The following is a 27,893-nucleotide window of genomic DNA, read 5'->3' as shown; positions in this document are numbered from 1 at the left end:
CAGTGTGTGGGGATGGGGGGGGGGGGAGAGGAGAGATCAGGACCTTGAATCAAGCATGTTTTTTTGAAGGAATGTAGGTTTATTACAGGAAATGTTGGATCCCACTAATCTGGCAGAAACAGTGGCCAGGATCGCCTCTGGTTTAGGAGTGGAAAGGAAGCAACTGCAGGCTTCCTTGCTTTCAAATACAATGCTTCTGATAGCAGTATCTGAGCAGAGCTCTTTCAAGCTACAGGGACCATAAGGCAAACTGCTGATAAGCTGTTTTTGAACTGTTACATCGCTGTTCTGGTTTCTCAGAGCATCTTCGACAAGTATTTGTCCAGCCACTGCTTAAAGACTGCCAATGAGGAGGTTGATTGCACTGTTGAACAACTCTTACTATTAAAAAGTTTCTCCTATGCCAGTCCTCTCCTCTGCTGCCAGCAGGAACAGCTCCCTGCCCTCCTCTAAGTGACAGCCCTTCTAATACTTCAAAAGAACAATCATGTCTCCCCCCTCAACCTCCTCTTCTCCAGACTGAATATCCCCAAGTCTCTTAGCCTTTCCTCATTGGGCTTGCTCTCCATGGTTACTCTGGAGTAATCTACAATGAGCACTGTGGCACCTACTCTCTGCACAGGATTTCAATTTTAGTTTAAAGAAAGAAGAAGCTATTGGATTTATATCCCACTCTTCACTCTGAATCTCAGGGTCTCAGAGCAGCTCACAATCTCCTTTATCTTCCTCCCCCACAACAGACACCCTGTGAGGTAGGTGAGGCTGAGAGAATCTCTCCCAGAAGCTGCCCTTTCAAGGACAGCTCTGCGATAGCTGTGGCTGATCCAAGGCCATTCCAGTAGCTGAAAGTGGAGGAGTGAGGAATCAAACCCAGTTCTCCCAGATAAGAGTTCATGCACTTAACCTCTACACAAAACTGGCCCTCCTTTCTCACATCAGACTTTCTAGTTAATACAATTCAGACTGTCTCTGAAGTTTCCAAGGGTAGCCATGCTGGTCCATAGTAGAACAACTAGATTCAAGCCCAAGAGCACCTTAGAGACCAACAAGATTTGGGGGAGGGGGCACAAGCTTTCCAGCATTAGAGCTCCCTCGATTAAAGGAGCTTTGACTCTCAAAAATCTTGTTCTCTAAGATGCTGCTGGACTCAGATTTAGCCATATAAATCAGTTGACTCCTTTCATCAACTTAATTTATGAACTAACATCATGTATCCCCTGCCTTCCTCCCCCCAAAGACACTGAAGTGGTTTGACACACTCTCCCCTTCTCTTCTATCCTCACAATGAACCTATGAGGCGGGTTAACTCAGAGTATATTACTGGTCCAAGGTTTCCCAGCAAGCTGCCAGGGCAGAGTGGGCATATGAATCAGGACCTCCCAGATCGGATTTGGACACCCTAACCACCAGCTCCTACTAAACACACTATATTTTAATGGATTCTTTTGTCCTAATGGCAAACTAGACTGAGGTTTATAATGTATGTTATATGTTCAAAAATAAATTAGGTGGACAGGAACACCTCTGGGAAAGGCATGTTCTCAGTTTAACCCAGACTTGCAACCAACAGAGCAATGAACAGCCTCCATTTATTGCCTTATGACACTCCCATCATCATTCCCCCATTCTGACATGTTACTATTTTGTAGGTTTCCTAAACAAATGCTGTCCAGACCAAATGTTCTTTCAGTTTGTTAATGTCACTATGAGTTGTTTTTTCTAAACTAAAACGTCAGTATTCAAGTTAAATTGCCGTGTTGGCACTTTGCGATAAATAAGTGGGTTTTGGGTTGCAGTTTGGGCACTCGGTCTCTGAAAGGTTCACCATCGCTGTCCTGTATCTTCTTTCCCCACAACAGACACCCTGTGAGGTGGGTGGGGCTGAGAGAGCTCTCACAGAAGCTGCCCTTTCAAGGACAGCTCTTGTAAGAGCTATAGCTGACCAAAGGCTATTCCAGCAGCTACAAGTGGAGGAATGGGGAATCAAATCCAATTCTCCCAGATAAGAGTCTGCACACGTAACCACAGGAGTGGGGAGTGCATGTAGCATGCCTTCTCTCTGCAAGGCCTGAGGATTCTCATGTAATTCTAATGGCAGAGCTTTTTTATGTAGAAAAAGCCCTGCAGGAACTCATCTGCATATTAGGCCACACCCCCTGACACCAAGCCTGCCAGAACGCATTCCTGTGTGTTCCAGCTCAAAAAAACCCCTGTCTAGTGGTATGGAAGGTGAAATTTTAGCATATTCTATGCCCTGACACAATATAAGCTTTAGTCTTAACTCTCTCTTTTATCTCCCTCTAGAACCTTATGGAGAAAGCCAACATGACCGTCCTCTCAGAGAAGAATGACTCAACCACAATCATAAGCACCACTCACTCCCTGGTGGCCATAAGTCCCTTGAACCTGGCTGTTGCCATCTTTATTTTGGTGTCCTTCCTCGTGGGGACATTGATCAATGGGCTCTGCCTATGGGTACTGGGGATGAAGATGAAGAGAACAGTGAATACTTTGTGGTTCCTCCACCTGATTCTCACTTATGTCGTCTCTTCTTCTTACATACCTTTCCTCGCTGTCTACAGCCTCCTTGGCTTCCACTGGGTCTTTGGCATAGTAATGTGCAAAGCTGTCAACTTCTTTGGTTCACTGGGAATGTTCACCACCATCTTTCTCCTTACCATCGTCAGCCTTGACCGCTACTTCCTCATCCACCACCCGGTTTGGTCCCAGTATAACCGCACCATTTCCCGAGCACAGAGAATGATCGTAGTAGTGTGGTTGACTTCCTTCATCTTGAGTGTTCCTTACCTAGCATTCCGGGAGACTCGAGTAGTAGAGAAGAGCAGGATCGAGTGTGTCAACAATTATGCTCTCTCTGGAGACTGGGAAGATCCCGGAATAGAAGCCCTGAGGGATCACGTTCACCTAACTCTCTTTTTGGTTCGGTTTTTGCTAGCCTTCTTGATTCCCTTCTGCATTATCATGGCTTGCTACTGTGGGATGGGCCGGGAAATTAAGAAGAAAAAGTTGGTGAGGAACAGGAAGCCTGTCAGTGTCTTGGTGGCTTCTGTGGCCTCCTTCTTTGTCTGCTGGCTTCCCTACCATCTCTACTATGCTTCACTGCTCTTTAAGGTAGGACCCGACAGATTACGTCTGACTCTGCGTGTCATTCTTTTCATCACCATGTGCTTCAATTTCTGGGTCACCCCTGTTCTCTACCTCTTTGTTGGGGAGAGATTCCAGCAAGTCTGTAAGACGTCCATTCTTGCTTTGCTGAAGAAAGCTTTTGTGGGCATTTCCATCGCACCTGAGGATGATGGCAGTGCTGATGATGAAGGCCACCTGAACAACAACCAAAGCAACTTGGAGGAGGGCAATCATCTGCCATCTCTTTGAAGAGAATAAGACCGTAGCTTTATACCCAACCCTTCTCTCTGTATCAGTCTCAGAGCAGCTTACAATCTCCTTTATCTTCCTGCTCCACAACAGACACCCTGTGAGGTAGGCGGGGCTGAGAGGGCTCCCTGAGAAGCTGCTCTTTCAAGAACAAATGTACTGCTCAGTATTTGGATGGGAGACCACTAAGGAACTCCAGGGTTGCCATGCAGAGGCAGGCCATGACTCTTGCCTTGAAAACCTTACAGGGTCACTGTACGTTGGCTGTGACTTGACGGCACTTTCCACCATGAACTCCATATGGAACCACGGGACTAATTGTTCAGTCTGCAAAGCGTGAAGTCTAATCTCCATGCAAGAAGAATCCAGTCTAAGACAAGTCATTGGGGCAATTAATCTTTAGGCACAATCAGCTCTCAGATTCAGCAGGAGCTCACAGGAACGCAGCTCCTGAACCTTTCTGAGGGCTCCCCCTCTTCCTCCCCTCCTACCTTGTCCATTGAATAGGAGGTGCAGCTGCATAACAAAATCTGGATTAGGAGAGCGGGCAGCCAGGCAGCCACCAGCGGCTTTGCCACGCCCCCAGCAGCCCTCATTAACCCCTGGAGAAGCCCACAGCACCCCTTTTCCACTTCCTATGTGATTTTGGGTGGCAGGTGGCTTGCTGGCCTTTTGATTGGGGGGGGGCAGGAGAGTCCCAGGCGAGTGAGGCCTGCTTGGGCTGGCTGAATCTCTAGCCAGCCCAAGCAGGCCTCACTCACCCAGGGCTCTCCTTTCTTGCATAGGGTTGCTTTTGGCTGGGGGGGGGCAGCATATGCTAATGAACTCTGCCACCTATTGTTCTACAAAATGACCCCTGGGCACAAGAAAGGCATATATACACTTTAGGAGACTAGCTGTTTCACAGGTTCACATGATGCTGCCTTATCCTGATCCAGACCAAAGCCAATCTTATCTGATGGGCAGCTGCTCTCCAGGGTCTCCAGCTGCTCTCCAGGGACTTTCGCATCATCCGCTACCAGTGTCTTTAACTGGAGATGCCAGGGACTGAACCAGGGATCTTCTGAAGGTGAAGATGACACTCCACCTGTCAAGCCATGCCTCTTCCATAGTCTCCATTATACCATTAAAATATTGCATATGTGTCATTGTGTTTGGAAGTCAGTGGACAGTTTCTACAATGTGTATGATTTTTATTTGCAACTTTCCTACCGCTGGTCTTGTTACTAAGCCCTGCTTGTTAATGGAGTTTTGATGTTCTATTGGACACCGTTTTTCAAATGTGCTTGATGGATGGATGGATGGATGGATGGATGGATGGATGGATGGATGATGGATGGATGATGGATGGAAGATGGAAGATGGAGGATGGTGGATGGATGGATGGATGGATGGATGGATGGATGGATAGATGGATAGATGGATAGATGGATAGATAGATAGATAGATAGATAGATAGATAGATAGATAGATAGATAGATAGATAGATAGATAGATAGATAGATAGATGGATAGATAGATGGATAGATGGATAGATGGATAGATGGATAGATGATAGATGATAGATGGATGGATGGATAGATGGGGGGGTGGGGGGTGGATGGGTGGGGGGGTGGATGGATGGATGGATGGGTGGATGGATGGATGGATAAGATAGCTAGCTAGCTAGATGATAGATAGATAGAAAGATAGACAGACAAACAGACGGACGGACAGACAGATGGGAGCACAGGTGACAAAGCACTCTCACAAACAGGCAGTGGGAAGGTGTGAGTGCAGGTATTGTAGGAGATACCTGAGTAGGGAGTCATTAGTAGGGGGCCTCACCAGCAGCCATGGACCCTGGCAGCTGCTCCACCTCAGGGTTTGAAGTTTGAAGTAGGGCTGCCGGCCTGTTGCTGCCACATCACTGGTGACATTGTAATATCACTTTTGCCAAAACACTGGCAACGTCACAGTGATGCTTTGGTATTTGGGCAAAAACTCTAATAGGAGAAGCCATTGCTGCCACAGGGTTTTTGCCTAGATACCAGAGTGTCACCACGATGTCATGACATGAGGACATCACTTCTGGTGCATGCCTGGGCCTCTCCCCACACCAGGTAAGTGCCCCCCCCCCACCTCCTGCTGATTGCCAAGAGTCCTGGCAACTCTAGTTTGAAGCAGTTTTCTCTTTTATATGTGTATTTTTGAGTTTTGGTGTTCCAGTTTGTTCATTGTGTATTTCTCTTTTTAATTTATGCTGTTAGCTACTTTGGTGGCCCTGAGCAGAAAAATGAAATGCAAATGTTGTAAATAAACAGCTTCCAAGGGACTGGTTTTAAATTTGCCTGCATTTTTATCTGTTAATAAATTACAGACAATGGAGCTCCTTGGAGCCTGGTAAAATGTATATTCATGCAAGACACTGCACTTATTTGACATTTTCCTTTTCAATTACTTTCTTTCTAGAGAAATCATGGTTTTATTTTACATATATAACAATGTACCGCTGGTGCACAGAAATAAATTGTGACTTGAAAACATTTCCCGGCTGCTTTTGACTTAGATAAATGCAGAGAGAGAACAGAAGCTGTTGTTATTATTGTTGTTTTGCCTTCCCCGGTCATCTACGCTTTACCCCCAGCAAGCTCGGTACTCATTTTCCAACCTCAGAAGGATGGAAGGCTGAGTCAACCTTGAGACAGCTACTTGAACCCAGCTTCTGCTGGGATTGAACATAGGTCATGAGCAGAGCTTGGACTACAGTACTGCAGGTGACCACTCTGCACCATCCACAATATTTGTTAGCAGGACCCTTTTTTGTAGCAGGAGCTCCTTTGCATATTAGACCACACACCTCTGATGTAGCCAATCCTCCAAGAGCTTACAAAGCTCTTCTTACAGGGCCTACTGTACGCTCTTGGAGGATTGGCCACATCAGGGCTGTGTGTGGCCTAATATGCAAAGGAGTTCCTGCTACCAAAAAAGCCTTGTTTGTTAGAACATTCTACGCTCCTAGCAGCGTTTTCGAAGACTTTTGATAAATTGTAGGGTTGCCAGCCCCAAGGTGGCACCTGGAGATCTCCCTCTCTTACCGTGGATCTCCAGGAAACTAAGATCAGTTCCTCTGGAGAAAATGGCTGCTTTAGAGGGTGGGCTCTATGGCATTATATCTGCTCAGGTCCCTCCCCTCTAGGGTTGCCAAGTCCAATTCAAGAAATATCTGGGGACTTTGGGGGTGGAGCCAGGAGACTTTGGGGGCGGAGCCAGGAGCAAGGGTGTGACAAGCATAATTGAACTTCAAGGGAGTTCCGGCCATCACATTTAAAGGGACCACACATCTTTTAAATCCCTTCCCTCCATAGGAAATAATGAAGGATAGGGGCACCTTCTTTTGGGACTCATAGAATTGAACCGCCTGGTCCAATCTTTTTGAAACTTGGGAGGTATTTTGGGGAGAGGTACTGGATGCTATGCTGCAAATCTGGTGCCTCAACCTCAAAAAATAGCCCCCGCCCAGAGCCCCAGATACCCACGGATCAATTCTCCATGATTTCCTATGAGAATAAGTCTCCATAGGGAATAATAGAGTTCCCTCCCCTCCCCCCGTTTTCTCTCTCTCACTCACACACACGCTTAACTGTCTCTGGTGCAAGTGGGCAGCCGTGTTGGTCTGAAGCAGCAGAACAAAGCAGGAGTCTCTGGTGCCTCCACAACCAGGTCTGGAAAGTACAGGGGCTACGCTGCTCTTTTACACACACACTCACTTGTCCGAAAGGAAAGCAAAACAAAGAGAGGGGCTGCACTCTCACGAGGTCTGCTGTTGCTAACCCTTCCCCATGAAGTACTTCCTGCTCCAATTTAAAGGCACACACACACACATTTTAAAACTGGACCTGTTTGCAGGTCCTGCCCAAGATCTAGAGGTACAGGGTGGCTGTGGGGGAGGAGCTTCCCCCGCCGGCCAGCTGGCTGGGGAAGCCTGTAAAACCGGGGAATCCCCCGCTGGGACCTGGGGATTGGGAAGCCTACTCCCCTCCCAAAACCTGCCCTTCCCCAGGATCTGCCCCAAACTCTCCACGTATTTCTCAAACCAAAGTTGGCAACCGTTATTTGATAATTAAGCATTCTTTGTACATGTTCTAAAGCAGGGGTGTCGAATTCGTTTGCTATGAAGGCCAGATCTTGACCTTGTCAGGCCGGGCCATGTGTGTCATAAAATGTAATGCCAGGTCAGGGAGATATAAACTTAATAAAGGACACACACACACACACTCAGCTTAATCCACCTCACTGACTTGCTGAGCCTCAGCCAACAGAAAGAAGAGAGGCTTGGCTCAGTAGCTCTGCTGTGCCATTGAGAGAGCCTGGCAAAGCTAGCTGTCCTTTCCCCACTTCCTCCCCAAGGGAGGAGCTTTGTTCTGTTGCTCCTGTGCGATTGAGCAAGCCTGGCAAAGCAAGTTGTGATGAGTTGCTTGCGGGCCTGATAGGGGCCCTCAGGGGACCTGATTCATCACCCGAGCCATATGTTTGACGCCCCTGGTCTAAAACAATGTATCATTGTTTTGATATATTTTCAAACAAATAAGAGAAACAGTTAAAAGATATCCCTTAACTTTTTTTCAGGGCTTTTCTTGTAGAAAAAGCCCAGCGGGAACTCATTTGCATATTAGACCACACCCCCTGACAGCACCATCGTCGCGCACGGGGGGGGGGTGTAGAAAAGGTCCAGCAGGGATTCATTTGCTAATTAAGCTACACCCCTGACACCAGGCAAATGCCTAGTTTGTCTTGTGGCAGGACCAGCCCTGGTGGAGAAACAGATACAATAAAAACTCCTCGCAGCAGGAAGCAGCTCTTGCCCTTAGGAGCAGAGTCAATGAGACGAGGCCATCCTCCGCCCAGACCATGTGCTCACCTCAAGAGCTGGAGCCAGCTTCAAGGCAGTGGTAACTCCATAGGGATCTTTAACATCCTAAGCAAAAAGAGCATGGCCTATTTTAAAATGGGATCAGGCCAGGAGTGGAATTCTAGCAGGAGCTCCTTTGCATATTAGGCCACCTCCCCCCTGATGTAGCCAATCCTCCAAGAGCTTACAAAAAAGAGCCTTGTAAGCTCTTGGAGGATTGGCTACATCAGGGGTGTGTAGTCTAATATGCACAGGAGCTCCTGCTAGAATTTCATCCCTGAATAAGGCATGTATAGAGAAAAGGACTGAGGATTTGCCCATTTGTTTTAGATTTACCCATCTGTTTTAGAATCCCTTGCCCAATCTGGAGCTGGGCGAAAAGAAGGCTTGTGAACATTTTCTTTTAATAAATAATTTATAACTTTTGATGCTGGGAGTTCTCTGTACCACACAGATCCCCGCCATCTTGGACATGCTATTTTAAAAGGAGTGCCAGGATGACGGCAGGCAGTTGGCAAGTGGCCATTCCTCTAGGGGCATGTAGGCACCAAATTGTCCCCATGGTAACCAGGTGCTGGGCAGCAGGAGACACAGAGGCAAGGCCTCAGAACATGGAAAGGAAGTTGGAAGTCCTGACCCTCCCAGTGGGCAATTCCATACAAAGGTCAAGTGGGGGTGGTGAGCAATGTTCCCTCTAAGTTGTGGAGTCTTGTGAGCAAAAATTCTACATTGTGAACTACTGTCATTATAGTTGTGAGCAACTGCATAAATTAGTTTGCTCTGTGGCTATTTCTCCTGAGCTAAGACAAAAAAGTGTGAGTCAGGAGTTAAGAAACTGTGAGCTAGCTCACACTAACAGCTTAGAGGAAACGCCGGTGGTGAGCTACCCGAGAGTGAAAGAAAAGCCTCTCCAGGTACTGAGAAAAACCTAAAAAGATAGGGCAGAACAGGGCCTGCAGGCTGGAGCAAACCTATACCGCCATATCAGCATTGCCTAAAAGTGTGATTTTAACAGTCATTCAATAATTAGAACAGTTGCTGCTCAATCTGCATTTTCAGCCATGAGTGCAAAATCAACAGGGGAATATTAATCCTGAAATAAAAATGCATGATTTTGGGTGGCGTGCCTTTGGATCCCTTCTGTACATTTACTTTCACTCCAGATGTTGGTTCTCTTTCACTCCAGGACACAGCTGTATGTGATGCTTTCCTGGGGCTGCATGTTGCAGTAAAGCCCGCTGTATCGGCCAACGGGATCCTGGAGGACACAGCTGTGTGCAACGCCTTCCCTGAGCATGACATTGCTGTAGACTTCGCTGGCTTCGTCAGCTGTCTGTTGGCCTTTGGAAGGGGATGGAACTTTCCTATGCTTCAAAAGCCTAAAAGTAAATTCCATCAGAACACAGAGATAAGCTAGATCAGGGGTGGCCAAACTTGCTTAACATAAGAGCCATATAGAATAAATGTCAGATGTTTGAGAGCCACCATGTCAAATGTTTTGAGGGAGGGAGGGAGGAAAATAGATGGGGAAGGGAGAGTTGGAAAGAAAACAACTTTAAAATGCATTCTCCAGGTTGCCAGCTGGCTTGTCTTGAAGAAGTAATTTAAAGAGAAATGCCTTCTTCAAGCCAGCTGATGGGGCAGTGGGAGCTTTGAGAGCCACACAGTATGTGTGAAAGAGCCACGTGTGGCTTCCAAGCCACAGTTTGGCCACCCCTGAGCTAGACAGTGGAGGGTAGGAACTGCTTGGAACTGGGCTGGTGGGTAGAGAGCAAGTATAGAAAAGCAGAGGGAAAATAACTCACCGAATCAGGCACATTCCTAGCAAGAAGAGGCTGGCTGTGATCAAAGGCCCACAGAAAGCAGAGATCAGGATGTTGGGATGAGCTCCTGCAATGGTAAAAATGAGGCTGGAAGAAACTGAGGCAGAACCCAACAGGCCAAGTTCTTCTCCCTGCTCTGGCTTCATAATATCTGTCCATCTGTAGCTGGACAACTGGCTTCCTATCTCTCCTCTCAGAATTTGCAGGCCTGGCCCTAGACTGTCTGGCACCCTAGGCAAGGCTAACTTCTGGTGCCCCCTTCTGCACTGATAACATCACCAAGTCACATGGGAGCACCCAATTCGGGACCTCCAGAAAGCTGGCGCCCTAGGCAATCACCTAGTTTGCCTACTGGTATGGACGGCCCTGGGGATTTGGCTACAGCGATCCATGCAATGGTCACTTCTAGGTTAGATTACTGTACCTCACTCTACATGGGGCTGCCCTCGAACCTGATCTGGAAACTGGAGTTGCTGCAAAATGTGGCAGCACAGCACACCTATTGACTGCAGCATCTGTGTGGGCATGCATTCATCCAGTGTTATGCCAACTGCACTGGCTGCCAATGAAGTACCGGATCTCATTCAAGATTATGGTACTGTTAATGAACTTCAAAGCCTTATGCTGTCAGGGACCAACTCTCCCCATATCTGTCCCAAAAAGCTTTACGCTCAGTGGGTAATCCTGGGCCCAAAAGACATTCGTTTAGCCTCAACAAGGGCCAAGGTTTTCTCTGCCCTGGCCCCGGCCTGGTAGAACAGGGTCCCACAGGGCCCTGTAGGACCTATTACAGTTAGGGTTCCCAGCCTGTTTGGTATAGTGGTTAAGTGTGCAGACTGTTATCTGGGAGAACTGGGCTTGATTCCCCACTCCTCCACTTGCACCTGCTGGAATGGCCTTGGGTCAGCCATAGCTATCGCTGGAGTTGCCCTTGAAAGGGCAGCTGGTGTGAGAACCCTCTCAGCCCCACCCTCCTCAGGGTGTCTGTTGTGGGGGAAGAAGACATAGGTCAGGAGATTGTAAGTCGCTCTGAGTCTCTGATTCAGAGAGAAGGGCGGGGTATAGATCTGCAGTCTTCTTCCTCCCACTGGGGGTGGGGTTTCCCCTGGTTTTGGGGGCCCCAACCTGCCACCCCCCAAGGAGCTCCATCACGCCCGACGTGCCTGGCATGATGATGCTACTCAGAAAGTGACATCATCATGCTGGGTATGTCACATGGGGGGCCCTCTAAGAATTTGAGAAGAAACTCTATGGTTGGTGCCATTTAATTCAGTTCTGGACAGCTAGCTTTGTTATTTTCTGTCCTGCATGATTTTTGAGTAATGTGTCGGCAATCATTTCCCCCCCCCTTATTTATATCTTTTGAATAAGTTTAATATTATTTTACAGGCAACAGTCTGGTTTTTGTGAGTGCTCATCCTGGGAGCTTACAGGGTTAGCCTCTTGGGAACATGACTGGCTGCCTCGTGAGCATCTGCACTGTAAGAAGAGGAGCGCAGGAGGGTTTTCTGAATCAGGGTTAGGCTCCAACTTTTCTTTCTTTCTTTCCTTGCTTGTTTTTTTTTTAAAAAAAAATAGTGGTTAGGCTAAATTATCTGGGCACAGGAACTCATTTGCATATTAGACCACACCCCCTGACATCACCATTGTTTCACACAGGGTTTTTTTGAGGGAAAAGCCCAGCAGGAGCTAATTTGCAGATCAGGCTACACCCCCTGATACCAAGCCAGCTGGAACGCTGTTTCTGTGTGTTCTGGCTCAAAAAAAGCCCCGGGTCTGGGATAGAGAGAGACTCACTTGTTGTGGAGGAACTGAGAACAAACTGAAGGGTGTGGGCCCCGGAAGGATTGGTCGCAAAACAGATGATGTTGTGGTCCCCGTTCTGAGTCCCAGTCCAGTTGAGGATGCTGGTGAGCTGATTCCCCTGGGCTTCGAAAGTGACCCACGGTGCCTGTCTGGGGATGCTCTGGTTGATGGTCTCCCCATCCACTCGCCACTGGATCCGGGGTGGAGGCCAGGAGTGCAAAGAACAAGTGCACCAGAGGTCATTGTCCTCACGCCGACACGTGGAAGCTTGTTGGGGGCTGTTGAGCCTGGGCCCATCTGGGAAAGTGCAAAGAAAGTGCAAGGAAAACTGGTGAAATGCAAGCTATAAGGCTGCCAACTTCCAGGTGGACAGGGGAATACAAAGCACAACGCTCCTATGAAAGCCAGCCTCAAAAAGAACAAAAATACAGAAAAATTATAACAATAATAAATATCATATATTGTAAATTTCTCATTGGTGAACATATTCACCAGGAAACTAGCTCCATTTTTTTGGCAACTCAATGCCAGTTCATATCAGGAAAGTCCAAGTGAAATGAAAATTAATAGTTGATGTCAAATCAGTTCAATAGCAGTTCAACGTCTCTTTATATGTGCAGCCAGCAGTCCAGAATAGCAACAAGGTCGTACTTGTGCCCTTGTTTCACGGTAGTTTCTACCTTAAAATGCTTCTTGAATAGGGTTGCCGAGTCCCCTGCAACCTCCAGCGGTGAACTGGCGTCACGTCATCTATGATACAATAGGTACCATAGAGTCTTCCCTCCCAAACTGCTAGAGCGTCTGGGAAAACCATAGAGTTTTCCTGGAAGCTCCTAGAGCAGCTGGCGTGCAACATCGCTGGCACGATGACGTCACTAACATAGTGCCAGCGACATCAGGGGTGGATCCTCCTTGCCGGCCCAATGTGGGCCGGTGGGTTGGGAATCTCTGCGGCGGGGCAACCCCCACCTGGTCCAGGAGCTTGGCAGCCCTATTCTTGAATTAGAATGGTCATAATAAAACCTTACTCCCATCATACTTTTGAAATCACTTTCTCCTCTGTGGTCGCAGTGGCATGAGGAAGATCCATCTGTCTGCTTGATAGGTTTTTATTATTTTCCCTTTTTGTTTTCGTGGGGGAAAATATTAGAACGTTTGTCCAGTCTTAGAGTTCAGCAAAATTCTCACAGAGGGTTTGAACCATGGAGCCCAGAAGCAAGTATGGGGGTGGGGGTAACAAAGAAAGAGCACGATAAAATTTAGGGGTTCCAGAGCTTCGCTCCTGTGAGCTGCTGCCCAAAATGAGGTCTGCCTGTTAGATTTCTGCCTCGCCTCAGGGCAAAAGGGGAGGAGGAAGAGCGCCAAACCAAAGGCAAGAACCCCCATCTAAAGGTGCACAGATCTTACATTGCACACACAACCACAGGGTCTTCTTGGCTGAGCCATAGGGAGTTTCTGCCTGGCACTGATACTCCCCAGCATCCTCTGGTCTGACATCGGACAGCAAGAGAACGCACTCCTCGCCCTGCCTGGTGCAGTTGAGGGTCTCGTTCTCCTTCCTCCAGCTTATGGTGGGGACAGGTCTGCTCTCTGCCTCACAGTGCAGGCTGATGCTTTCACCCTCTCGAGCCACTGCTACGTCCACATTCCCTTTTGCTTCCTGGGAGCACAAAGCTGAAAGAGAAACAGAAACAAAGAGCTAGTACTACCTTGAGAAGCCTGTTGCTAAGGATGCTGGGATGAGGCCTGTAATGAGGTAGGGGCTATAGCACAAACAACCGTGCATTTTCTTTGTTTATTTCTGTACTGCTATACCGCTCAGGGCAGCGTACAGCATTGTTCAGAACGCAGCTTCAGAAGCAAATGTAAAATGAATCAAAAGCCCATTTCAATTAACTCCGGCAGAGGTCAGGGGTGGTCATAAACTTGCTTAACGAAAGGGCCACAGAGAATAAATTTCAGATGCTTCAGAGCTGCAAGACAGGCATGCGGGCTGCACTGCTGAATGTACTGCTGAGCAGGTCAGCCTAGCATCTGGGAGACCCAGATTCGAATCCTCACTCTGCTATGGATGTCTTAGGCCTCTCACTGTTTCTCGGCCTAGCCTACCATGCAGGGATGTTGTGAGGATAAAATAGGAAGAGGGGCTATCACTGTTGAGAAGAAAAGCAGGATATAAACCAGGAGTAGCCAAACTGTAGTTTGGGAGCCACATGTGGCTCTTTCACACTTGTGGCTCTCAAAGCCCCCTCTGCCCCATCAGCCAGCTTGGAGAAGGTATTTCTCTCTTTAAATCACTTTTCCAAGCCAAGCCAGCTGGCAACTTGGAAAATGCTTTTAAAGTTACAGTTGCTTTCTTTCCCCCTCCTTTCCCCTCCCATCTATTTCCTTCCTTCCTGGAGGAAGAAAGTTTGGTGTAGTGGTTAAGTGTGCAGACTCTTATCTGGGAGAACCCGGTTTGATTCCCCACTCCTCCACTTGCACCTGCTAGCATGGCCTTGGGTCAGCCATAGCTCTGGCAGAGGTTGTCCTTGAAAGGGCAGCTGCTGTGAGAGCCCTCTCCAGCCCCACCCACCTCACAGGGTGTCTTTTGTGGGGGAGGAAGGTAAAGGAGATTGTGAGCCGCTCTGAGACTCTTCGGAGTGGAGGGCAAGATATAAATCCAATATCTTCTTCTCCTTCCTCTCGTGGCTTTCAAACATCTGACATTTATTCTATGTGGCTCTTACTTTAAAAGCAAGCTTGGCCACCCCTGATATAAATGTTTAGCTGTCTTGTGCTATTGATTGCATCAGATAGCAACAAGAAAGGTAACAAGTAGAGTAAATAAAATAAGCATATAAATAAATAACCTCAGGAACTGCGTTTTTTGAGTACAATAGAGATTCCTCCACCCACTCCAGATTCCTATTGATGTTTTGAAATGTGCTAGGAAGCATCAGTTTTCTAGGGTTTGCTAGCTGTGATAATAATAATAAATAATAAAATTTTATTTATACCCCGCCCTCCCCGCCAAGGCAGGCTCAGGGCGGCTTACAGGCATGGCAAAGCCATTGAACAATAAAACAGTTGTACAATTCAATAAAATTACAATTTACTATTAAATTTTTACATAATCTAAAAACAATCTAAAAACAGTCTAAAATATCTCTATTCGGTGTTATCTCAGTTATTAATATTTGTGATGGCGTGATGTTTATTTCAAGCTCCATCTTGAAAGGCTAGCCGGAAGAGGGCGGTTTTGCACGCCCTACGGAATTGACTAAGGTCCCGTAGGGCCCGCACCTCTTCCGGCAGCTGGTTCCACCATTGGGGTGCTTTTATAGAGAAGGCCTGTTCTCTAGTTATTTTTAGTTTGGCCTCCTTTGGCCCAGGTACTTCTAGGAGATTCTGTGAGCTAGATCGTAGTGCTCTCTGGGGAACATATGGAGAGAGGCGGTCCCTAAGGTAGACAGGTCCTTGGCCATATGGGGCTTTAAAGGTAATAACCAGCACCTTGTAACGAACTCGGTAAACAATTGGCAGCCAATGCAGCTCCCGCAGCCTAGCCTGCACATGTTCCCACCGGGGTAGGCCCAATAGCAGTCTGGCTGCTGCGTTCTGCACTAGCTGCAGTTTCCGGGTTCGGCACAGGGGCAGCCCCATGTAGAGGGCATTACAGTAGTCTAGCCTCGAGGTGACCGTTGCATGGATCACTGTTGCCAGGTCACTGCGCTCCAGGAAGGGAGCCAACTGCCTCGCCCGCCTAAGATGAAAGAAGGCGGATTTGGCAGTGGCTGCCACTTGGGCCTCCATTGTCAGGGAAGACTCCAGTAGCACTCCCAAGCTCCTGACCCTGCGCACTGGTACCAGTGACGCGCCGTCAAAAGCAGGAAGGGAGATCCCTCCATCGGAGCACCGCGTCCCAGGCACAGGACCTCCGTCTTCGCTGGATTCAATTTCAGCCCACTCAACCTGATCCAATCTGCTACGGCCTGCAGCGCCCGGTCCAAATTTATAGGAACATGGACAGCCCGGCCGCCCATCAATAGATAGAGCTGGGTGTCATCAGCGTACTGGTGGCAGCCCAGCCCATACCTCTGGGCAAGGGGGCGCATGTAGATGTTAAATAACATCGGGGAGAGAACTGCTCCCTGGGGCACCCCACAATTAAGTAGGTGCCTCCAGGACAGCTCCCCCCCAATTGCCACCCTTTGTCCCCGACCCTCCAGGAAAGAGGAAAGCCACTGCAAGGCTAACCCCTGAATCCCTGCGTTGGCGAGGCGGCGGGTCAGCAGCCGGTGGTGGACCATATCGAACGCAGCCGAAAGGTCTAACAACAGCAATACCGCCGCACTGCCTCAGTCCAGATGTCGCCGGAGATCATCCATGAGGGAGACCAGAACTGTTTCTGTCCCATGGCCCGGGCGGAAGCCGGACTGGAATGATAAGCAAATTCCTTTAGAGATTCATTTTACCTGCATGTCCATGGCTTGTTATGTTTGCCAGCATTTTGACAACCTGAGGAAACCCTGAAACAGAAAAAAAAACCCTGAGACCAGGGAAGCAAAAATTCAATGCAACTATTTCGGGGCTGCTCACACCACGTAATGTCAGAATTTCATTGGCACTCATAAGCTGGAAAAGGTTGGCGACCCCAGTTCTATACCCACACATTCCTCCTCCACCTCCATCCCTGGTAATGCAACTATCTCAGTCTGTTATCAAGCAAGTGACAAGGGGAGAAGACGAGTGAGAAACCCGGATTGGGAAATCATTATCATATCGGTTGCTCTAGCCCAGGGGCGCCAAACTTGCTTGACATAAGAGTCACGTAAAGTAAACGTCGGATGTTTGAGAGCCACCAGATGGTTTTAATGTTAACAACCACAAAATATTTATTGGATAAACAAAAGGCAAGGAGGGGATGAAATAATATTGATTACAACTGTTCAATATTAAAAGGCAAATCAGTTGGCAGCTGGTTGGCAGAATAAAATAATTACAGAGAATAGACTTTGGCAGAAGATCCTTAAAATAAACAATAAACCAGGCAGGTTTCAGAGTCCCACTAGATTCTACTTCACATAGACTGTCTGTGCCTTCTGGGCACTCAGAATGCTGTTTCTTCAGATGTTTTACTCTAACTTAGGCAGTGCCAAATCATATAAATAACAAACTTCAGTCACTCTTCCACACACACATAGAGAACTCCTGACTGGTGTCAGTATTCCTTACAGACCCTTTCACACTAGCTATCTTCCAGGACTTGCACCCCTCAATACCGATGCGTCTCAGCCCCACAGCTAGTCCTCTGGTCTGAGTCTTGGGTACTTCTGCTGAGCCCCAGAATCCAGTTCTCCCCTCAGTGTGTATTTGTGTGATCTTGTTTGTAGCTGGAGATTGCCTGATGCACTGGCAAAATCTCCCTCAGAGAGTTTCAAACCGTCTGAAAACTCCCTTTTCCAGACAGAGTCCACTCAGCTCTGTCTGCCACAAGGAGCCCAGCCACTCTGGCCACTCTCAGCCCCTTGTCCAGTTGGTTTTACAACTGCCCGGCCTAAGCCCACTGTCTTCACTTCAGACTGGTATTCTGAAGACTTCTCTCAAAGACACCCTGACTAAGACTAAAAATCTTGAGGTTATTTTTCTGCTGAGCAAACCTCCAAAGGATACTTTTCTGTTGCTTGGGCAACATTCCAGCCAATCGCTGCAAGCCTGCTTCTCAGCTACTCAGGCTAAGGGCTTGAGTCCGTCACAGCAATTCCTTCAAAAGCTATTAAATTTAGGGGGAATCCTGTGCCAACCTCTTTAATTCCATTCCTCCTTCCAGTGGCTCCCTTGGCTCTTTCACTCTCTTTCTCTGCTCTAGGTCTCTGTGCAACCTCTGTGGTGGAGGAGAAGAGCGTGTAAACCTGCCTATTTCCCCCTCCTTCCCTGCTTCACACAGGGCAGAAATAGGCACCTACCTGTGGGTCAGCGCTCAGAGGCTGACTGAGGTCATGAGGCTATGTATGCTTACTTGAGAGCAAGCCTGCATTAATTTCCTCCTGAACCACTGGGAGCCACACAATAGGTATGAAAGAGCACTGGCGGACTGAGTCTAAAAATAATGGTTGTCAGGAGACAAAGGGGCCCCACCCACAGCTATAAGGCTATCATTTAATTTTTTATAAGAAATAAAGAAAATTTTCAAAAAATACAGAAGTGGGGAAAAGATACAATTAAAACTTTTGTGAAATAAATGTATATGTATTTTTCGTAATTACAGTGTACATATATTGTACATTTTGCTGGCAGTATGCAGTAGATATTAAATGTAAATACAGATTGCATTTTCTCCAGGGGAGCTGATCTCTGCCAGCTGGAGATCAGTTGTAAAAGAGGGAGATCCCCAGGCCCCACCTGGAGGCTGGCAACCTTAAATACAATGTACATTTTAGTTGCATTACAGTAATAATAGTGGAACTTCTGTTACATTTTCAAGCTAATAAAAGGACTTTAACATTTTTAACAGATTGCCTAATGTTTAAGGGGGCCCACTTCATCAGGGGCTCCAGGGTCTGCACTGGCTGCCAGTAATATTCCGAGTCCGGTACAAGGTGTTGGTCATTACCTTTAAAGCCCTATATGGCCTAGGACCTGCCTACCTTAGGGACCGTCTCTCCCCACACGTTCCCCAGAGAGTACTACGCTCAGGTTCACAAAACCTGTTGGTAGTCCCCGGGCCAAAGGAGGCCCGTCTAAAATCCACCAGGGATCGGGCCTTCTCAATAACGGCACCTTATTGGTGGAACCAGCTGCCGGAAGAGGTGCGGGCCCTGCGGGATCTAGGGCAATTCCGCAGGGCCTGTAAGACAGCCCTCTTCCGGCAGGCCTATGACATTAACTGACTATGAAAAATATCTTGGATGGAACAAAATGTAGCTACAGACCGCCGGTTTTATCCTATCTTGTTTTTATTAATTTATGGTTTAACTGTATCTTAAATGTTTTAAACTGAAGTGTTTCAATTATTATGTTGTAAGCCGCCCTGAGACACTTAGGTGAGAAGGGCGGGGTATAAATCTTAATATAAATAAATATAAATAAATAAATCAGGGGCCCACTTGCTATCGGGCAAGCTGACACCCTGGCCCAGTCTGCCACTGTGAAAGAGTCACATGTGGCTTCTGAGCCACAGTTTGGCCACTCCTGCTCTAGGGGAAGAAATTGCATCTCAATGGAAGGGAATTTGCTTTGCATGCAAGACTGTGTTCATTTCCCCATCATCTCCACTTAAAGGAGCGATCAGCTGTCGGAAGAGAACTTTTCTTTCCAGAAACCTTGGAGAGCTACTGTGAGTCAGAGTACCCAATAATGAGCTATATGTACCAGACCACCGGTACTATATTAAATAGGGACACAATGTTCCATCTTTTGATCCTTGTTTATATTGGTTTCTATTTTGGGCCACAGTTTTTCTGCTTTCTTCCTGTTAGGTTCTGTAGATTTTGAGAGCACACTGTACAGTTTTGGTATGGAAACCATGCAGTCTTTTGTGGTTTATAGGATTTATTTGCGTAATCAAAGTGTAATGCTGACTGAGAGAAGAACAAATACCATTGAGTACAGCACAAATATGGGGAGAACTTTGGCATGAAGTAACTGAACATGAAGAATCACAAGTTCAGTTTGTATACTGGAGTTCTAAACTGGAAAATGGGGTGGGCAGGTGAGTTTTGACACAGCAATGCTGGAAAATTTTATATTCTTCCTCTGAGTATAAGGCAATATGCTGAAAGAAGCCAAAAAAGAAATCATAAGGGGAGAAATAAATACTGGGTTTGATGCATGAGGAGGCTCTTGCATACTGATTAAAGCTCTTTATTAGTGATTCAGCATCTGTACTAAGTGACTACAAACTACTGCTAAGTACCAGAATATGTGGCAATATATACAGTTGGGGTATGGGAAACCTAGCCCCCAAGAAGCAGAAAACCTCTTGTGATTGTGCCCTTTCTGGATCCTTCATCAGAATATGCATTCTTATTGACAGATCCTAGGATCCTCTGATACTGCCTCCTGATTGGCCAGTTTGAATTAAGCAGCCAATCGGGATGCAGATCTTTGGATCCTCTTAGTCTACCGTGTTGTGTCTCAAGCTCAGGACACAATACATGTCCAGGCATGCCTTCCCATACATAACACAAGGAGCAGCTGCTGCTCAGATATTTTGATGGCCAAGAAGGGACCAGGGTGGTATGACTCCCTCCAGCTTCTAGGATCAGGATTTTTATCTGAAAAACAGCTTTAGGGTCTCTCCTAGCAAAGAAGGACAGGTCATTCCAGGGCTTTTTTTAAAAAAATAGAAAAAGCTTAGCAGGAACTCATTTGCATATTAGGCAACATCCCCTGATGTTACCATTGCTTATCACAGAGTAATTTGTAAAAAAAGCCCAGCAGGGACTCATTTGCATATTAGGTCACACCCTCAGGCACTAAGCCAGCCTGAATTGCGTTCTTGTGCATTCCTACTTTAAAAAAAAAAAGCCCTGAGTCATTCTAACATCAAGAGTGGCTTGATGTTAGAATGACCAAAAGGTGATTACCACACAGAATTCACTGCCACAGGAGGTGGTCGCAGCTGCAAGCATAGACAGCTTCAAGAGGGGATTGGAGAAACGTATGGAGCAGAGGTCCATCAGCAGCTATTAGCCACAGGGTATTGATGAAACTCTGTCTGGGGCAGTGATGCTAGGTATTCTTGGTGCTTGGCGGGGGGGCAAACAGTGGGAGGGCTTCTAAAGTCCTGGTCACACTGCTGAACCTCCTAATGGCACCTGGGTTTTTTTGCCACTGTGTGACCCAGAGTGTTGGACTAGATGGCCTGATCCAACATGGCTTCTCTTATGTTCTTATGCATGCAGAAGGTCCCAGTATCAATCCCGGCATCAGTTAAAAGGTCCAGGCAGCACATGATGTGAAAGACCTCTGCCTGAGACCCAGGATAGCCACTGCCAGTCTGAGTAGGCAGTACTGACTTGATTAGGGTTGCCAAGTCCAATTGAAGAAATAGCTGGGGACTTTGGGGGTGGAGCCAGGAGACTTTGGGGGTGGAGCCAGGAGATGTTAGGGGTGGAGCCAATATCAAGGCTGTGACAAGCATAATTGCCATCAAGGCCCGGCGCCTGAAGAGCGCTGGGAGAAGCCTGCCCATCCTCCCTCCTGACGCAAGCAGGCCCCGGGCGAGGCGGGCCGGAGGTTCCCGCGCCGCAGCCGCATTAGCAGCTGTCCCTCCCTCCTCCTCCCGCTCGACCTCCCCGCCCCTCAGCCGCCGCCTGAGGCTGGAGGCCTGGGTGAAGCAGGGCAGTGGCGCGGGCATGGAGAGCGGGGTCGGGGGCTCGGGGCCTCCTCCTCGGCCTCCGGCGCTGCCGCGCTGATGCTGGCGGGGCTGTGCTGCGGGGCGGTGGTGCTGTGCGGCACCTTCCTGCACCCCTTCAAGGGCTCCCTCACCGCCCGTGGCCGCGCCTGGCTCCACCGCCTCTGCCGCTCCAGCGCGCCCGTCCTCCTCGCCGCGCTCCTGCTGCCCCTCTGCTGTGCCAACGCCGCCGGCGAGGCCCTCGGCCGACAGCTCCTCCGCCGCCTCTTCCTGCTGCTGGGCGCCAGCGGGCCCGCCGCCTATGACCTCACTGGTCGGGGAGGGGGCGGCAGCGGCGCGGCGGCCTCGCCCGCTCCGGGATGGGGCAGCTCACCATTTCCCCCCTCCCCCCGCTTCCGTTTTTTTGCGGAGCGGGGGAAGAGGGTGGAAATCCTGGGGTCCCCCGCCAGGGTGCGAGGGTTGGGACCCCTAGACTTGATGGACCAATGGTCCAATTCAGTATAAGGCAGCCTCATGTGTCCTTTCCTGATGCCTATAGAAAATGGGTGTGGGGCTTTTCCAAATTGGCTTCTGATTGGCCATTTGAAGAGCTGGAAGGCTTTGCAGATTTTTGAAGATACTGCTTTGGCAGCAGCTGCCATCACAGCATGAGGATCTTCACTGTGTGCCTGAAAGTAAACTGGAAGCCATTTTGAGGCAGCCATTTTGAGTGCAGACCTGCTGATGTAATTATACATAAAGCCAGGGGTGGAATTCTAGCAGGGCTCCCTTTGCATATTAGGCCACACCTCCCCAATGTAGCCAATCCTCCAAGAGCTTACAAAAAAAGAGCCTTGTAAGCTCTTGGAGGATTGGCTACATCAGGGGGTTGTGACCTAATATGCAAAGGAGCTCCTGCTAGAATTCCACCTCTGCATAAAGCTTTTCCCAGGTTGGCTTCTGAGTGGCCATTTGAGAATTGAATGGCTTTGCAGCTTTTTGAAGAGATTGCCTGGGCAGCAGCTGCCACCACAGGAAAAAGATTTTCACTGAAAGTAAATTGTGGCAGCCATTTTGAGGCAGCCATTTTGAGGCAGCCATTTTGAGGCATTATGAGGAATCACATCAACACAGAGTGCAGACTGGCTGATGTAATTGTAAGTATACCTTTCCCAATCCCTGAAGCACACCAGCAAGGGGGAAATGGCCGCTTGACATATGGGGCGAATTCCTGGTGGGCTGCTAGCCTGGCAACCAGGATGAGGCAGAGGGAAGCCCCCTGTAGCTCTGCCAATGCCCTGGGGGCTGATAGGCTTGAGCCTTTCCATGGCGATCACTCAGTGTCACCACAACGGTTGCCACTTCCTGAATTACCATTGGTTGGCTGCAGTGCAGCGGGAGATGAGGAATGTGTCAATCAAGACCCATCATGGGCAATACGGGCTGGGTCTGAGTTGAGCATCCCCTGAAGAGCTGGCTTGAAGGGTCACAGGGGCTGCTCAGCTTGCCCCTCTCCCAAGCTTTCAACTTCTCAGTCCAACTGTAGGAAAAGCAGGGAATGATGGTGGTGGAATGTGTTGTCAAATCACTGCTAATTTAACATAACCCCTAGGGTTTTCAAGGCAAATATAATATAGTGGGTTCAAAGTATCGAGGAAACGAGGTATCAGTGATAACAGCTCTTTTTTAGAGGCAGCATGATATGTGGCTGCACTAACAAGACTGGAGAACCGGCCAATGGGGCCATAATTACATACAACTCTGGGTTCCCACACTAGCAGGTTATTGGTTCATTCAAACTGGCCGGAGCCCTATGATTGATGCAGGGCAGCAGGTATCCTGCCGCCAATTGTTCCTAGTTCCCTAGCTCCGTTCTTCCGACTCCATGAGCTAAATAGGAATACTCAGATACTTGACATAAATCTACATACATAACAGCAAGAGACAAAGAGAAGTGGTTCTCATTGCCTGCCTTCGTGCACTAACCAGGGTCAACCCTGTTTAGCTTCCGAGATGTGGCTAGCTGGGGCCTCCCAGCTAGGGCTGCCAAATTCCCCTAGTTTGGTGGGCCCCAACCTGCTGGCAAGGAGGAGGCCTCTGGGGGATCCCCGCCACCCAAAGAGTCCCATCACCACACAGTATGTGCAGCTCCCATAGGTGATGTGTCGGGCACGCCACGCAGGGACGCTCTAGGAATTTGCAGAGAACTCTATGTTTTCATGCAGGGACACTCTAGCAATTTGGAGGGGAAACTCTATGGTACCAAAAAAAAAGCCCCCCACTGGCAGCTGCAGGGGTGTTGGCAACCCTACTCCCAGCTCAGGAATCGGAAAGTAAAACGAATAAGAAGGAAATCTCTTACCTAACACAGAAATAAAGGGTGAAGTATAGATTTTATTGCTGTGGTTAACGTAAGTGTACTTCAAACTTCCTTGTTCAATTCGGAAGTAATATTGTCCCTCGTCCTTCCACTGGGCATTCTTAATACCGAAGGAACAGTTGCCTTGGTTGGGATCTCCAATGAACTGGAAACGGTTTGCAGCAGATCTTGCAATTGCTGCCTTTTTATCATTGGTAGCCACCAGACAGCCTGGCTGAAAGCGGGGTGGGTAGCCGTGGGACTCTTTCTTAAACCAGTAGCCATGGAGTTCTTCAGACCTGGCCTGATGTGGGAAGGTGAACTTGCAGGGAACGTAAACCCAGAGGCCTTGACGTACAGAGACGAAGGCAGGCATCTTCAGCACATAATCCGAATTCTGGCTCCACAAACCTTCCAGGGAGAAAGGAAAGGAGTTAACTGGCTTGTGAACAGTGGACTAAAGAAGTCCTGTTTTGGACTGGTGCTTCAGTAGTTCTGCCACTTCCTTTTAAGACCACCCTACAGGCTGGAGAGCAATTGAAGGTTTTCATGACGTCTGCACACGATCCCCAATTCCTAGTTGGGAAATATTTGGAGATCTGAGAAGTGGAGCCTGAGGAGGAGAGGGACTTCAATGGAGTAGAATGCCATAGATTCTACCCCAGAAGTGATGTCATCATGTTAGGGACGTTACACAGGGATGCTCTGGTATTTGGGCAAACTCTATGATTTTGAGGGCAAAACCCTGGTAGGGTTTTACCCAAATAGCAAAACGTCCCTGGCATGATGACATCACTTTTAGGTGATGACATCAAATCGGGGACATTGTAAATGTCCCCGCTCACCCCCAAGAATGCCCCCCGCAAATCCCTCTACCAGATGGGCAAGGGGACCTGACAACCCTGGTTTGTAGGCCCTCCCCATGCTTTAGGGTCATCAGAAAGCAGGGGGGAATGTCTGCTGGGCACTCATTATTCCCTATGGAGACCGATTCCCATAGGGAATAATGGAGAATTGGGCTGGTATCTGGGGCTCGAGGGGCTGTTTTTTGAGCTAGAAGCACCAAATTTGCAGCATAGCATCCAGTGCTTCTCTTCAAAACACACTCCAAGTTTCAAAAAGATTGGACCAGGGGGTCCAATTCTACGAGCCCCCAAAGAAGGTGCCCCTATCCTTCATTATTTCCAAGGAGGGAAGGCATTTAAAAGGTGTGCAGTGCCTTTCAATGTGATGGCCAGAACTCCCTTTGGAGTTTAATTAAGCTTGTCACAACCTTGCTCCTGGCTTCACCCCCGATGTCTCCTGGCTCCACCCCCAAAGTCCCCAAATATTTCTTGAACTGTACTTGGCAACCCTATTTGATAGTCTCCCATCGAAATACTAACCAGGGCCGACCCTGCTTAGCTTTTGAGATCTGATGAGATCGGGCTATCCTGGGAAGGAGCTGCCAGCTTTGGGTTAGGAATCCTGGAATATTGGGGCGCGGGGGCGGGGCGGAACCAGGGAAAGGCAGATGGGAGGGATCTCAGCATGGTATAGTGCCACAAAGCTCAGCCTCCAAAGCCTTTTGTTCAGGGGAATTGATCCCAGTCAGCCAGACCAATTTTAATCGCTGGTTGGCAACCATGGGGAAATATACCGTTGAGCCTGTCTAGGAATTTGTAATGTAGGTAATATACGTTCTCAGGCATTTGTGCAAAGTTGGAGAAACAAACTCCCTGATCAAGGAACACAGAAGTTGAGGACCTACAATGAAGACTCAGTGGGAAAGTCAGTAATGCTAGAAAAAGCTGGGGGCAGTAGGAAAGGAAGAAGACAAAAGATGAGGTGTGGCCTAATATACAAAGGAATTCCTGCTACCAAAAAAAATGCCCTGCACACAGTGGAGAAATTCTGAGGAGGAGGGAGTTATAAGGTTATAGTGCCCAGCTTCATGAAAGTGGCCGTGGGATATGCCAGGACACGTGCAAAAGCAGAGAAACCGTCTTGCTTGAATTAGGCAACATTCAGCAAGCCTCTGCTTAGAACCTGGTGTTGGTCTCAGAGAAAACTGGGATCGGCTCACGTGGTGTTGGACTGAGCAACTCAACATGCCCGGAGATTGGGGGACGCTACATCACTCTAAGTGTGTGTAGGGGTTACCTCCTTGAATGGGATGTCTCTCTTTTTCTTAACCTGGGAACTGCCCTCTGACCCCTCCCTTTCTCCCTGTGTCCACTCACTTCCTCACATGGCCTTCCACAGAGACACATGTCTCTGTGCGTCTCTTCTGTAGATAGAATGCCGTCATACTCCTGCTGGATTGGTGGCCCATTTTGTGATAGGGAAAGGACTCTTTAGATTCGGCTTCTTTCTGTCCTTGCGACTGTAATCTGAATGTGAACTCAATCTACTTAAATAAATGTAAGTTTATTTTTATTTATTTATTGTGATATACTTCTTGAGAGATTTATTTACTGCACTCGGTATCATGCTTCTATGCCTGGACAAAACTTATCCAAATATCCAAGAAGAAGAAGAAGAAGAAGAAGATGATGATGATATTGGATTTGTATCCCGCCCTATACTCTGAATCTCAGCGTCTCAGAGTGGTCACAATCTCCTTTATCTTCCCCTCCCACCACCACCACAGACACCCTGTGAGGTTGGTGGGGCTGAGAGAGAAGCTGCCTTTTCAAGGACAACTCCTGCGAGAGCTATGACTCACCCAAGGCCATTCTAGCAGCTGCAAGTGGAGGAGTGAGGAATCAAACCTGGTTCTCCCAGATAAATCTCCTTTTTACATTTTGACCAGACTTCTGGGCTTTAATAATGCCAGCAACGACACTGAGAGGAAGGAAGTGGTTTAGAAGGCAATGGGTTTGTGGGCTTCCGGACAAGGCCCTGAATAACTAACAAGCAGTGGGACGTAATTTCTACAGAAAGCACTACGGAAGAAGTCTACATGCTAAATCAGGGGTGGCCAACGGTAACTCTCCAGATGTTTTTTGCCTACAACTCCCATCAGCCCCAGCCATTGGCCATACTGGCTGGGGCTGATGGGAGTTGTAGGCAAAAAACATCTGGAGAGCTACTGTTGGCCACCCCTGCACTAAATCAACTCCATTCATATTGTCCTGAGCAGATTCAGCTGAGCGTAATAAGCTTATTTGCACAGGGCTTTTTTTTTTTTTAAGCAGAAACTCCTTTGCATGTTAGGCCACACACCCCATTCTCGCCAGGTGAACTGATCACTCTAGGGTTGCCACGTCCAATTCAAAAAATATCTGAGGACTTTGAAGGAGGAGCCAGGAGTAGGGTTGTGACAAGCATAACTGAACTCCAAAGGGAGTTATGGCCATCATATTTAAAGGGACTGCACACCTTTTAAATGCCTTCCCTCCATTGGAAATAATTGATAGGGGCACCTACTTTGAGGGCTCATAGAATTGGACCCCCTAGTCCAAGCATTTTGAAACATAAAGGGTATTCTGGGGAGAGGCACTGGATGCTATGCTGAAAATATGGTGCCTCTGCCTCAAAAAATAGGCCCCCGAGGCCCCAGATACCCATGGATCAATTCTCCATTATTCCCTAAGGGAATCGGTCTCCATAGGGAATAACGGAATGCCCAGCAGACATTTCCCTCCCCGTCTCACTTTCTGATGACCTCGGGGGAGGGCCTCAAAACCGGGGATCCCCTGTCCCCGCCTGGGGATGGGCAACGCTAGGTCACTCTCTCCTAGAAACCAGTTATCATTCCAGGAGATCTCCAGCCACCACTTGGAGACTGGCAACCCTGGCGGAAGTCTTCGTTGACCATTTCACTCATGAAGTGTTCCTTTCCAAAGCAGAGCAAATGGAAGCTAGCCCGTTTGCACACAGCCAGAGGATATATTTCCAAGTGATTCTCATTTTTGCCCGTGGCACCTACCTTTGCAGAGAAAGGTCAAGAAGACCACAACAGCCAGCTTGGCCTTAAAGGAAGCCGGATACTTCATCTTCCTGAACCGACCAATCATCTGCCCGAGTCTCCAGCCTTGTGACCTCCTCTTGTGAGTCGGGACTTTGACCTGAGATCTGTAGCACATGAGAGTCAGTGCGTGAGCAGACAGCAGAAACCACACTGACCGCAGAGGGTGCTCAGAGATCCGAGGTTGAGAGCACAAGAAATTAAGCAGTGCCTGGTTCGTATCTCAGTGATTTCCCTGAGTAGCTTTCCTTTGCAAGCCATTTCTCTGTGCACGGGCTTTTAGCTAAGGGACCCATCTTTTAAATGATTTTTGTTGACGTTCAAGGATGCTTTTAACGGGTCATGTA

At 48.2% G+C, this 27,893-nt stretch overlaps 2 protein-coding genes across 2 annotated transcripts; one reads left to right on the top strand and one right to left on the bottom strand.

Moving 5' to 3' along the window:
* Positions 1-2,309: 2,309 nt before the first annotated feature.
* LOC132585812 (probable G-protein coupled receptor 33) lies at positions 2,310-3,396 on the top strand. The gene has a single exon (XM_060257691.1). The coding sequence runs from the start codon at positions 2,311-2,313 to the stop codon at positions 3,394-3,396; it is 1,086 nt and encodes a 361-aa protein (XP_060113674.1). The 5' UTR covers position 2,310.
* A 213-nt stretch (positions 3,397-3,609) lies between these two features.
* LOC132585811 (sialic acid-binding Ig-like lectin 10) lies at positions 3,610-27,595 on the bottom strand (the record flags this gene model as incomplete). The annotated part of the gene is made up of 7 exons (XM_060257690.1): positions 27,508-27,595; positions 23,598-24,005; positions 16,374-16,427; positions 13,324-13,590; positions 11,908-12,213; positions 10,093-10,177; positions 3,610-3,637 (listed from the first exon to the last, which is right to left on the bottom strand). Coding segments are annotated over exons 1-7 (1,236 nt in total), but the record flags the coding sequence as incomplete, so codon positions are not given.
* Positions 27,596-27,893: the final 298 nt, after the last annotated feature.

The sequence above is a fragment of the Heteronotia binoei genome, chromosome 17, assembly GCF_032191835.1.
Source record: "Heteronotia binoei isolate CCM8104 ecotype False Entrance Well chromosome 17, APGP_CSIRO_Hbin_v1, whole genome shotgun sequence".
Taxonomy (NCBI): domain Eukaryota; kingdom Metazoa; phylum Chordata; class Lepidosauria; order Squamata; family Gekkonidae; genus Heteronotia; species Heteronotia binoei.
The sequence above is the reverse complement of the archived record's forward strand: the minus strand, read 5'-3'. Positions and strand labels throughout refer to the sequence as shown.